Here is a 13,923-nt window from a genome sequence, read left to right on the forward strand (position 1 = left end):
AAAAAAGGTACATACAATTACGTGCTCCTATATGTCACATAAAATGTCAAGAACACACTGAAGTTCTTGGTGGTAGCATGGTAATATGTAGAAAAAGGTTTAAGGGGTGTGAATATGTTTTTGAGCCAAGGAAACTGAACATCATGGTGGCACTCCTGAGGTTGGGTTTGCAATGACAAAAGATGTATTTCAAAGCTCCAACGAGCTGCACTTTAAGATAGTAATTCACCTTAACTTTACCCAGTTTCATGAAAAAAAAATCTTTCATTTTCCTACTTTTTCAGCTTTCTTTTCTAACAGCCAAAAGTGCCATGCCTGAAAAAAGGCAGCAACCTTTGGGAAACAAGAAAGAGCAGAAAAGTTCAGAGAGAGCTATAGTTCACTAAGCACTCGGCAGATCCTCACCTTCAACAGTAAGCCCTTGTCCTTGGTTAAAGTTAAATGACACATAACAGGTATACCCAGGCAATAATGCAAAGTCTGAAAAAGTTCAAGTTCACTTTAACATTTAACTCAGTCGTACAAGTGTAGATAAGAACCTATTAGAAAGTATTTCCCCACTGAAACACCCTATGCTGAACAAACCTGATTCAGTCTCTTCTTGCCAATGTGGTCAAACTGCAGGAGAGGATTGAAGTATGCAGTGCGATCGACACTCTCTGGGCTGACATCAAATTTCACTGAGAGATCTGTGGAGTCTGTGTTCCCATTGAGTTTAGACATCAAGAGCTCCTGCACCCAGAACGTAAGCCAAAACAGGAACATATTATATGAGTACGGTACATAAAATAGCTAAAAAAAAACAAAAAGCTGTAGATTCAGACCTCCAAAGCTAAAAGTTATGTTACAAGTGCATTCTATTTTCATCAAACTCAAAGAATAACAAAACGCACAAATGATAATTTAGCATACAGTTGAATCAACATCAAACAATAGATATTTGAAAGACTGTTAAGGATATTCAACAATTTTTAATGAATGTCAAAGTTTGCAGGCTAAACAAAGGAACAACTGTATAGCATAGTAAAGGTAATATTAATTTCCAGTCACATTTTTTCTAATTGAATAGCTCCTTAAAACTGATTCCACTGACAGTTTTGTTTGTCTTTAAAGAAATGCAGAATACAGCATTGTGGAGAGTTTGTCCTGTTGCATTATGCTTACCCAGGCACTCTGTTCTCTACATTTCCATTAGTAAATACATAAGACAGCAAGGAAGAACACTTCTCAGCTGTTTTCCTAATGACTTTATTTTGTAAAACTCCCAGAGTACAACCTTGTCATTACCTGTTCCATCACCTGAGTATCGTCGTGAAACATCCACAGGTGCTTGCATGCACTTGCGGTTTCCAAAATAGCTTTTCTTAAAATTATTGTAGAAAAACATCTGGTTTCGTAAAATGTATGCCTTTTATTAAAAGTCTGAATTTGTTCACACTCTGTACTTATTGTAAAGGCTTAGAAAATAATAAAGCCAGATTTCATAGTTCTCTAAGCTTTTCAAGACAGTCCAAATTTCACTAGGACTCCAAATTAAATAATAATATTTTAAAAAAACTACAGGCTTGGAGTCTTGCTTATTGTTTGTGTTATTCCACAGGATGTTCTCCTAACCAGAGGAGGTGAGAAAATCTGGACTGTTGCAATTTACAGTTTGAATCAGTTCAATAAAAAAAAAAAATCTACATATCAGATAATCATCTAACACTGACCTGAAAGAAAATTGAAAAGGATGTTTAAAGATGTTCCTGTTTTAATTAGCAAAATAAGCACGTCTCTTTCTTTTTCCAATTCAAACTTAAATAACAAACATCTCTTTGTAAATGGCAAATACATTCATCTATCCATCCAGTTAAATTCAGGTGTTCATTTTGATAGTATATTTTTTATTTCATTTTTAAAAAGGTGCATTTCCTCCACATGAACAGCATTATCCTGAATCAGCTCATTGTGACTGGCTATTTTATTGGCAGAGAACTCACAGAAGGTTTGCACCCTGGAGGTCACCTGCACATGACGAGATCAAAGAAAGCAGACTGCACACAAGCAGTAGCCCTCTTCCCCTCCCAAACAGCCTGCGGCCTCAGGCCAGCAGCCACCTAATTGCTGGGGAGCTCGGGCGCTTCCCTACCTCATTGCCTTGAATGATGTGATAGATCTGCCTCAGGTAGGCGCAGCCACCTGCTTTGTGGCAGACCTCCAGCAGCATCAGGCCTATTTTCTGCTCAGTCAGTTCAGCCGCAGCAGCTCCTCTGTCTGCTCCCTGCTCCGAGAGGCTGAGAGAAAAAGACAACAAACAGAGAGGTGAAGGGAAACAAGAAGAGGGTCTCTAAAAAGTTGTTTCCAGTTAAGAGAAGAATTTGGATCCAAGTTGGAAATTAACATTCTGAGTCATTCCCACCACCGGGTTAAAAACTAAAATCTATGTATATACTGCATATATATATATATATATATTTTTTTTTTTTTTTACCAAAGGAAAAAAAAATTAACCCCGGATATCTGGAACTATTCAGTCAAGACTGATAAATATTAATATACATAATAGATATTGTCAGACCCATCTTACTGGGCAGTTGCTCCATATCGGGTTTTTTTAAACAAAGCATTGTTAAAAAAAAAGATTCTGCTAGTGAATGCATTATAAAGTCAGTATGAAGGACATTCAACTTATATTAAAAAGAAGCAGAACATTCTTGTAACACTGGAGGAGCTGTTAAGCTGCACAGCTCAGGTGTATGAATCTGTTGATGGAACATCTACCAGTCATGTCCTGTACAAATCTGTCTTTTGAGAAGATTATTGAACTGTTGAAAGAAAGTCAGAACACTGTATTATGAATTACATTCTGTGGGTACTTTAACCTAAGTCTAAAAGCTTTCGACTATATTTAGATCTTGGGCCTGAGGCAGTTTTATTTCTAGCAATGCCCCAGAACAGAAGTGAAAAAGGAAATTAATTAGAAATATTGTTATGAGGAACCGAATAAACTCTGACCAGAGAATCCCACTACAGTAAAATGATTGGTGTATGCACGTGTGTGTGTGTGTTTTTTTAGGACGTGTAATTGTATGTCAAGGTCCTCAAGCGTGTACAGTTCCCAACCCTGGCATACGCCCACATCGTTTCTTGCCCTTTCTGTACGGATGGCTATCACACCACCGTCCATCAAGTCCTCTCCTTCACACACACTTCCTGTCATTGTTCCCTCTCTCGTCCTCTTTCTCCTCTTCCTCTTTGTAATTATAATATGGCAGAAGCTGTGTCGCCTGTCAGCCAGCCATTGGCTGTTTGACATTGAGGGTGGCAAAGAGAAGAGGAGTCCCGTCTTGTCCATATACATCGCCTCATTCTTCTGCCTGGCGGCCCGGCTGGTGGTGTTGTCGGCGGTGGCGGCTGTGCATCCGTGTCAGCACCTGCGCTGTATCCTTTCCTGTCCATCACTGTGCAGGTGAAGCAGATGATTGGATTCAGTCAGCGGGGTGATTAATGAGGGCCCCTCCGGATTTGGGACAGCCTATCAATCATGTCATTAGGGCCAATGTGCCCTGAAAGAGGCAGACCTCCGCCAAGGAATAACTGCATTCATCTTCATCTGTGTATGCATCCCGTCAGCCCAGCCAGGGTCACCATGATGGAGAACAATAATCTTCTCCTCTACAAATTACTTTGCAAAGACAAGGTGGGTGGCGCAGTAAGTGGGAAGGGGGGATTACAGTTGGGAAAGGGAAGGAGGAAAGTGAGATGAAAGAAGAGAAGGGGGCAAATGTCCTTTTATAAGGGTTTCACTCCAAATATGACGCCAGCAGAAAAGTGGCTGTGTTTTTTGGAGTTATTAAATACCGCTGCTCTCTCTCTGTCTGACAGTGTTCTCTGATTGTTTACAAGTCAGGCGTCACTTCCCTGTGAAGGTTAGTTTAATGAATAGTAATGATCCCACTGAATGCCTCCGACAGGTGATACATAATCACTCTTCTTTCACTTTTCCACTCATCCCCCCTCGCCCTGACGCTCTATGCTGCCCCATCTGTTCTCTCTATTTTTTCCCTCCACCTCTCACCCCCTCTTCATCTTACTGTAACAGGCGAGCCTTTTACTAGGACCGGTTGCAGCTTTACTAAATGTTTTCATCTGTTCATTTACTTAAAGTTGTTACGCCACTAAATCGCCTTTTCATGAGGATAGATGCACCCAGAGCTTGTTATGATGAAGTGAACAGCCAGAGACGCCGTTTCTGGGAACAAGCTACAAAAAGGAAAGCCAAAGGTCACAGATTGACCCAAAATGAAAGCTGGATTCCCATCATCTTATACTGGAGTTCTTGTAGGCCAAATGGTATGTCCACCACATCATTTACCAAAACAAACACATCTGAGATTCATCGATTTGACTCAGAGCTTTTCAATGAAAAATTAGCCTGATGATGCAATTTATCAAACGTTGAATGCTCAATTAAAAGAAAACGAGTATTTTTTTTCTTTCTTTAATGTCAAGTACCTAAAAACACCATCAGTCAGATGAATCAGTTTGACCCTCCTTCTGTCAGCCCTCAACCTTCATCTAGGCAACAATCAATCAAAACTCTTAGATCTTCCAACTTAATGTATAAAGAGGCATTTTCAAATGATCCAAATAAATTCATAAACCCTTCTGTTATTCAAATAATCAATAGCACATACAGTATGTAATCATTAAACTACAATCAGTACCAAGTTGACCACAACCTCTTCAGAAATCTTTTCCGGTGGCCTCTCACCTTTCTGAACAGAGTTTGCGAGATTTCTGCAGCTGGATGTTTATCCACTTGGGTCGTCTTTCCTCCAGAGCTTGCAGTACTTTATGCACTGTAGGTTTGGGAATTCCCTGTCGTAGAACATTAACATAAATTACACCTTAGGTTGTATCAAATCAGCTTGGATGTACAGTGTAATTAGATCACACGGAAAAACACAACAGATTACATGCATTCAATATACATAAAGCAGCATCCATGCTCTGTATCAAAAGTGCAGTAAATTATGCACTAATCAAGCTTTAGCTAACTGACTTATGTTATTTTTAGATCCAACCTGCAGAATCAGCAAAGTCTCTGATTCTGATCTCTGTCTAATTGATTGGAGCATCTCCGGTTATAATAAAACTCACATTTATCCGTGGTGAATAAATTATTTACCTTGTGCTGGATGCTCATTGCAGCCTGCAGGCACTCTCTGAGCAGAGATAAGTATTCTTTTGCCCTGCAGTCCAGAGCCAGACCACTGATTTCTTCAAGTGCATCAGGGTCTTCCAGACCCTGGATCAGAAACCCCAGCAGCGCCCAGAGCAATAGCCCCATTGAGCGCAACTGCCGGGCATGCTGGGAGAGATGCTTTTCTGCCATTTGAAAGACGAAGCGGATAGGGAGAGGCAACGACGACACAGCCAATGGCAGGTTGGTAAAAATGAAGGACAATGCTTGAATTGCTAAGGATATGACAGCTGAAAGGAGAAACACATAAAAAAAATACTTCCGTAGGGATTTTTTTTTCCAAGTATGAGAAAAAGGGGTTTATGCTTACCTTTAGAGCCAGTATCTTTCCCTCTTCCATCAGGTAGTGAATAGTTCCAGTCCTTGGGTATTTTAGCCAGGACACTCTCTGGCACCTTTTGTTTAAACTGGTGTGCTTGACTACAATCCTCCGTGCCCTGCCAAGCCACTGCCATGGAGACCAGGTGTACCAAAATACTGTTGGCTGACTTTGTCACCAACGCTCGGACACAATCAATGACCACTGGTGCCTTCTGTGTAGTGTCTGAATAAAAAATCCCAAACAAAAGCAGCAAGTAAAAACAGTGATTGAAGTAAAATAAAACAAAACCTTAAGACATTAAAAGGTATACAATTTTAGTTTGAAATGCGGTTCTAAAAAATAAAAGCATAAAATAAGAACAGATATAAGTTCACTAATTCTGAGAATCGAAACATAAAAGAAAAAAAAACAAACAAATGACTTTCAACCACAGGGGAAATTTGCAGCTGCCCATGCGATCAAGCTAAATAACTTCTGGAGAAAAGCTTTATAGTCAACAGAAACAAAGACTGAGTTGTCTTCCCCACAAGGGCAAGAAAAATTTGAGTTATTGTGAGAATTTTGCACCGGATGTAAAGCATGATGGAGGCAGCATCATGTTGAGGGATGGCTAATAAAACAATAAGGGGCATTAGTTCTACTAGCAGTCGGAATGTAAGTGTACAATTAAGCCCAGAGTTACTCATAGCCCTGCCAGATTTAGATATACATGTTTTTAATCAACCAAAAAGTTTGATTCGGACAGAAAATGACAAACTTCCCCCAAAGCATAAGAAAATGCACAAGGGTTATTACCTAAAAAAATAAATAAGTACATCATATATGTGATTCTGTTTACATTTTAATAAAAATAGCATGTCACAATTAAATTTTGTGCACCAAATTCTTGCTTTTAAAATATTGAAGTTCTTTGATGTATACGGACATCATAAAGAAAAATATTGTGTCATTAAAACTCCAAAATGAATAGATAAATCTAGCCAGTGGTTGCTGTTTCTAAACTTCTGATTGTCAGTGTTCTAATACATACATTAGCTTCAATAAACAAAACCACATGCATATATTTCATTACTAGACTGGTGGAGTTTCAATCAAAAGAACACAATGTTACAGGTCACCCTATGTCAAAATGACTTGTTAATGCGGACAAAATGAAAATGCAGAGGCACCTGTAACTTGATTCAAATAGAATGCCTATTTCTTGAAATCAGAAATTGGATTACAAAACAGTAAGGTCAGGTTCTACGCAGATGTTCTGTATTAAACCCAGATGGCCCAATAGCAGCATTTTTACTATCTTCGCCAGGTGCAGTGTAGCTTTCATCACTCTCCTCTTTCAAATCCTGTTATTATTGATAACAGAGCTTCTATAGAATGAGGTTGCATGGCACCTATAAACTTCCCACAGTTCTGGCTGTAACACTACAAGCTACAAATTATAGTGGTGGCACATGAACCTACAAGAATGACTAAAAGCTGAGTGAACTCAGCGCCCGAGACGAAGAAAACCCCCTGAAAACAGGGAGCAAAATAGAAAATGATATGACTAGTGAAAAAAAAAGCAAGTCTCTGGATCTGTTCTTCAAAGTAACTTGATTTTCAGACCTTAAACTGCATTTACTTTATTGATCCCTGTATTGATTTGAAACAACCTTTGAACTCCTGTGTGGTAAAACATCAGAGTAAGTGGTGAAACTGTCAAAACTCTCAATGTGATCTATGAAAGTTAATTCACCAAACAGTTTAAATAGAAATGGGGGCACTGGGGGTATCCTGTAACCAAAATTATAGTATAAAGATTTGGAACAGTCCAATAATTAAACTAATTACCCTTTGAGGATAAGTGATGATTGGATGACATTGAGAACTTCTTTCTGGCACACTCTATCTCACTTTCGTTCATTTGCTTTTTCGACCCCTCCCGTGCTTTGTCTCTATCCAAATACTCTTCTCCAGTCACCCTAATTTATGCTGCAATAATTACCACTCAGCCAGGATGTGAAAATCACTCCTAAAATGAACTCTCTTCACTACAGGAGTTCTGATTAAGCGCTCCCGCAAAGCTTGCATCTGAGATAAGAAAAAAAAGAACTGTTGTTAAAAAAAAAAAAAAAAAAAAAAAAAAAAAGAAACATATTATAGTCATACATTTGATCATTTGCACTCAATGTCAACACTGGCCTTTAGAGAATAAAAAACTAATATACCGTTGACAGGTTTACTTTAAAATCACCGTTACTGATTCTTCTTGAAATGTAGTAGATGAGTGAGAAGGTGGTGACCTCTCTCAGTTATTCATACACATTTCCTGCTATCATGAAAAGCAACATTTTCCTGCGACTGATTTATTAGGGTTACATCAAGAAATCAACATGAGCTTGGAATAAGATGATTTCTTGCTTGACCAGCTCTGATTGGTGATTGGTTGGTTGGCAACAACAAAGCTGATGTTTTTTAGTTTTCTTCCAAACACTGAGTGCATCATACATAACTAAACCAGGACACACTATCAATAACACTTTTCTGTGTGGAAGTTGCGAAAACACTGTCATTTTTGGGACAGTGGAATGGAGTTACAGGAGCTACAACACGTATAAAACATGTCTTGAACGAAAAGTGTACTTGACAAAAGAATTTCTTTTGTCAAGAAAATATAAAGAGGCTACACACACCCTTTTGGAAAAGCATACGAAGAGTTATAGGACTGACTTCTCAACAGATTTACTCTGAGTTCAGGGCAGCTAAATCTCAAGTTAATTAAAGTCAATGAAAGATAACCAATACACAGCTTCAGGATTTTTAATACCGCAGTGAATCCACAGCTATAAAGAGAGTAAACCACATGAGGAATGAGCCTCGACTATATGACAGTCATTTTTATTAAATAAGGCCACTGAAGTGAACATGGTTAGGGGCTGACAATCCACACATTAAACAAGAAGATGGTGAATGTTGCTTCCTGCTATGATGTAAGGTAGTTTCACTAAAATGAAGAAAATCAAGTTTTTAAAGTTTGGCTTATCTAGAAGTGGACGCAAATTTGAGATGTTTGAACATAATACGCAGCAGAATCTTAGGAAAAATTTAAACTGCACATCATCCAACTTTGTCAAGTGTTGCTGGTAGAGTAGTGATAAGTTATTCAGTCAGTTGCTGAGATGATCTTAAACTCAGTGCATCAAAATTTTCAATATACAATACAGACCAAAAGTTTGGACACACCTTTCTAATTCAATGGGTTTTCTTTATTTTCATGACTATTTATAAGGCAAGAAATCCCACTTATTAACCTGACAGGGCACACTTATGAAGTGAAAACCATTTCAGGTGACGACCTCTTGAAGCTCATCAAGAAAATGCAGAGTGTGTGCAAAGCAGTAATCACAGCAAAAGGTTGCTACTTTGAAGAAACTAGAATATAAGGGGTATTTTCAGTTGTTTTACACTTTTTTGTTTAGTGCATATTTCCACATGTGTTATTCATAGTTTTGATGCCTTCAGTGTGAATCTACAATGTCAATAGTCATGAAAATAAAGGAAACTCATTGAATTAAAAGGTGTGTCCAAACTTTTGGTCTGTACTGTATGTAAATACTGAAACAATGACCTTTGAGAGTCTGTCAGTGGAACAATGATACCAATAATTTAATCTGCAACAGGAGTTACTTCTATTTAGGACCTTGACAAATCTTTTCTATGTCATTTTGATAACTACTTATACTCAAAACTGAAAGAAGTCATACTTTTGACTAAAATAGTGTTTGGTTCTAAAAAAATATGAACCTTACACTATAACATTATACCATTAATACAAGTCCACTATGTATGTATATTTATAAATCCTATAGATGTTAAAATATGTTTGCTTAATTGAAGTTGTCACTGGTAGATAGGAACTGTCAGATCATTTTAAGGACCAAAGTTCAAATCAAAATTTTATTTTGACTTCAGACATTAAATTAATAATGTACTATGTGACTGTTACTGTTAGTAATCCTTATTTTAATACCAGAGTCTTTGTGTATGACTGATAACAGCTGTAGCAATAAACATAAAATATATTGAATATAAAGGAATCAGTATAATTGATTTTTCTACACCTGAATCCTAAAACATTGTTTTTTAACTATGCAATATTTGACCAAGCAGAGTACTCGAGTATCTAAAGCTTTCACAGCTTGATATATTACCACTCTTTTCCAACCAAGATATTACCTGCCAGTGTATAGAGATATTTCCATATGTGTGCTTTCTCCAGGTATGGCTGAAGAGCCTGGGTCAAAGCCTTGGGAACATTATTCAAGCAGGAGAACAAGTTGAACAAAGCAACTATGAAATCATCTCCTGCCTTGCAATTCTCTGTGGACATTTCTGAGTCAGTCTTCTGGCAAAAATCTGGAAACAAAAAAACAACTGAAGTCAGCCTGGTGAGATACTTCAGCAACAAAACAACTACATGTGTGGATATTTAAAACAACACTGAATTGATGAAATCCTGATATTCTAAAAGACTTTACATACACAAACAATCACAATCCTAGAAGATGAAAAAGCTCACCCACCCAAAAGCTGGAAAACACTCTGGGGAGTTGTTTGAATTATCATTCAGAAAATATCAACTCTATAAAGGTATGTATAGATAGACAGATAGATAAATCTAAAACGTCTTGATTTCTTTGAACAAAACACACACACATACACGCACACGCACATTGGAAAATGTCAAGGCTGCCTAGCCTGACACATGTTAACAGAAAGGGTGAACAAAAGACAGCGTGGAATGGAAGGGGAAGAAAAACCCACATCTGTGTTGGATAGAAATAAGAATGAAAAAGAAAGAGATTTCAAAGCCCCTGGCTGTGGGATCCATAGAACATGGAGACAGGAAGTGAAAAGGAAGAGGTTTTGACAGGGTGTCCTTGTGGGGGTTGCTGTCTGAGCTGGCTGAAGATGGAGGTGTGTGTGACTGTAAAACCCATATGGATGTCTATATATGTGATTTGTGTGCGGGCGTGTGTTTGCGTGTGTGTTAAGTTGACAGGGATTGCTGAGGAAAGGCCCGCTGCTCCAGAGGTGGCAGACATCTAGCGGTCTGTCAGTCTGCAGTCTAGGAAATGACAACTATTTGTATAGGACAGCGTATGCAAGGCAGCAGTCAATGAGGACGCGCTGTGCTGTAATGGAGGGCAGCATGACTTCCTACTGACTAATGCTGGGCTATTTTAAAATGACAAAGCAGAATTAGCTGCAGCATTGCAGTGACAGATCAGCCCCTTGCATAAGATTCGGGAATGAAGCACAGAGGACTATAAGAAAACTGATTTGCACACTCACACTTCTGCTCCTTCACAACCATTCAGCTAACATGTATCCTAAGATGTTGTAAACCAAACGGACCAAGACTCTGCACATTGTGCAGCATTACGTGGATCAGGCAGGCATCTTGTTCGCTGCCTGTCTGGTAATTGGTCCTTAAGGGGAGAGTGTTATGGATATCACTGCTGTGACTGCAATGGGCCAAAGAAACGGGGTTGGCTAACATTAATTTCCACTCTGAGTGCTGGAGAGCACGGGAGGTTAACTAGGTGCCTTTTAATAATGATCCCATTATGAAGCAGCAGATGACTTCAGAAAAACAGATGTCAGTGCGCTGGCACATCTCTGTGGATTTTCCAGAACTCTTCCAGCATACAATAACTCCTGTGTGTTATTTTTTTAAAGCTGATTTCTATGTTCCCTTCTCTACCCCTCTCCCCTTGTCTGTTCTCCGTCTCTGTGCTTATTCAACCTTGATACATAGCCAACAAAGACACCTGTTTATCTTCCGGACAACCAGACATGCAGTCACAAGGGTCCTTTCTGCAAACCACAGTAATTGGAAGCAGGCACACAATAGACAATAAAAAGACTGTTTGTGTTTACCTGACGTAGTGTGACTTTCAGTTTTGAGAAAGCTGTTGAATTACAAAAGTAATGAGAGACCTGCTCCACATCTGGCACTAATAACAGTTTTAACTGATCTGATTGTGTTCAGACAACCCCACATACAGGTGTGAACTCACTCAAGACACGTTGCAAACGCTTTTCCTCAGACTACCTTCAGAGGTGGCTTTGAATACAAAAAAGGACCACCTACTGACCTGATGGGACTGGGACTACTCTGAAGCATCAGTCATGTATATCAATATCAATATCAGTATCAAAAACCACCACTGATTGCTACCACTTGAAAAAAATGGCAGTACATTACATTATTAAAATCAACATTTGAAAAAGCTGGTTGAAAAACGATGAAACAAAAGTCTCAGAAAATATCCAATCCTATTTTAAACCAGTAGCAGCTCATTTCAAAGGTCCAATAAAAAGTACATGGAGTAGACGGATGCGTAAGCAGTATGAAAAAGTTAGTTTTGAATTCATTATTAAAGTAGTTTTTTTTTTTTTATCATCAGAGAAATGACCCAAACATATGGGGAAGTGCAGTGTCTTATTGCCGTGAAGACATTTCAGTCAAGCTGTTCCCTCTGTCTGTCTGTGTCCTGGTTAATTATCCCGTCACCCCAGATAACAGGCGAGAGTCAGCGCTTCTAGTGTTGATTTACGGCAGCGTGCGGGGAGACGCATCTCGAAGCCTCTGAGTCAGGCCCAGACCAAGCCAGAGAACAAGACAGAGAGAGTTGTTATTAATGAGGTCGCTATAATGTGAATTAATGTGCGAGTGCACAACAGTCTTTAAAGGTTAGACTGTTGCCATGTGGAGAAGAAAAGAGGGAAGGGGAAAAAAATCTTTAAAGGTCAGAGTATGTGCTCTGCCTGGGCCAGCTGAGTGTTTATTACTGTGCTCTATTGATTTAGTAATGATGATGACCAAGGTGAAAATGATGATGATAGCAAAGATGCTGATGATAACTTCATAAAATGAATGGGGATCATCTACAGTCCATATAACTAGCTTAAGATCTTAGAGCACCATAATTAGGATTCCAATAAACACTTCTCACAGATGTCCCCTGTGGTAACCGCTGATATGAAACAGGAAATATCAAAGAACAAAAGTATTTTAGCTTTTTCCTAAAAGACGAATGGTGAGGCATCAGAACTGCAAGCACTTTTAAGTCAATCCAAACTGAAATACACAGAAAGAAAAAAAACTCACAGGAATTTTCCAGGAGTATTCTAGGCAGGTGACAATCTTCATAAAGCAGCATTTGCAGCAGCAGCTTGGGATTGCATCCTGGGTCAGAGGTCAGTAGCCTCAACTGGCACGCCAAGGCTGCCTCACCCGTAAGGCCATCTCTTAGAGACGACAAACAAAGAAAGGAGAAAAAGTTGACAGTTCTGCAGCGTCAGGTGAGTATTCTGATTGAAATCCATTTAGCTAGAGACCACAAAAAAGACATGAAGGCTTCACAGGAGAGGAAGAAACAAAGGCAGAAATCCTGAGAAGTACGAACAGCTGGGAAATGGCAAAAATAGTCATTCTTTTTAGTGCTGTTCACTTCAAATGTAAACGTACTTATAGCATGCATGGAAAGGAATTAGCTCCAATCTTGGCCAGCTAAAAGCAAATTAACATTTGGGTGACAGCCAAATACATGAATATACAGCAATACCCCCCTCCTACATCTTTTGTATAACCAAGAGGCTGCAGCCAGCTGTGAGTAATGAGCCGTATCCTTGGTGTGTGCGAAGCTTTCAGTGTGTTCAGAGCCTTTGCTTGTGGTTATGTGTGTGCAAGTGTGAAAGCATGCTGACATGTGTGCCTGCATGTTACTTTATACATCTCAATAAAATCTAATGGAAAGAGTGGACAGAGTTGGTCTTAAGAGCAAAGAGGCGGGAGGCGGCGCGTTGAGGGGGTGTCTCCCCAGAAATTAGCCATTCCATCTGAAAGGCTAGAGAAGGGTGCACCCTGCTGCTTGACTGAAGAAGACTATGCCTTGGTCTGACAGAACAATTTATGATGTCACTGTGACTGCAAATTCATAAGTAGTCCTCTTTTAAGTGCTCTGATAAATCTACAGGGCAGGGTCAGCTTACAAAATCCAAACACACAAACCCAACTACGGATGTATGCTCACACACGCCTGCACGCCCCCGCACACACGCCGACAGACAGATGGGATAATTCAGAGCAGAGCACAAAGGAGAAACATACAACACAAGTTATTTGGTGATTTAAGCGTTTCATTGAATACATTTATATGTTTTAATTGACTGGGGAAAGATCTGGCAGTCAGGATCTGGATGTGGACCTGTGGTTCTGGCTATGGGCCATCTGTAGGCCTTCTGGCGTCCTTCCATCAAAGCAGGAGGTGGGACCAAAAGAAATAAAGAGGCCATAAAAACAAAC

At 39.3% G+C, this 13,923-nt stretch overlaps 1 protein-coding gene across 4 annotated transcripts in view; it reads right to left on the reverse strand.

Moving 5' to 3' along the window:
* kiaa0825 (KIAA0825 ortholog) overlaps positions 1-13,923 on the reverse strand; it is a 135,375-nt gene that overhangs the window by 78,787 nt on the left and 42,665 nt on the right. For 2 of the 4 annotated variants that reach the window (XM_032577449.1, XM_032577451.1), the window contains exons 15-21: positions 12,727-12,866; positions 9,786-9,965; positions 5,559-5,792; positions 5,174-5,478; positions 4,757-4,863; positions 2,132-2,276; positions 586-732 (exon numbers count right to left, since the gene is read on the reverse strand). In XM_032577449.1, the coding sequence (XP_032433340.1) occupies positions 586-732; positions 2,132-2,276; positions 4,757-4,863; positions 5,174-5,478; positions 5,559-5,792; positions 9,786-9,965; positions 12,727-12,866 (1,258 nt within the window). Of the gene's footprint in view, positions 1-585; positions 733-2,131; positions 2,277-2,655; positions 3,444-4,756; positions 4,864-5,173; positions 5,479-5,558; positions 5,793-9,785; positions 9,966-12,726; positions 12,867-13,923 lie in introns of those variants that run through there. The other 2 variants (XM_032577450.1, XM_032577452.1) reach the window with 2 other exon arrangements.

Source organism: Xiphophorus hellerii, chromosome 12 (genome assembly GCF_003331165.1).
Source record: "Xiphophorus hellerii strain 12219 chromosome 12, Xiphophorus_hellerii-4.1, whole genome shotgun sequence".
Lineage (NCBI taxonomy): Eukaryota > Metazoa > Chordata > Actinopteri > Cyprinodontiformes > Poeciliidae > Xiphophorus > Xiphophorus hellerii.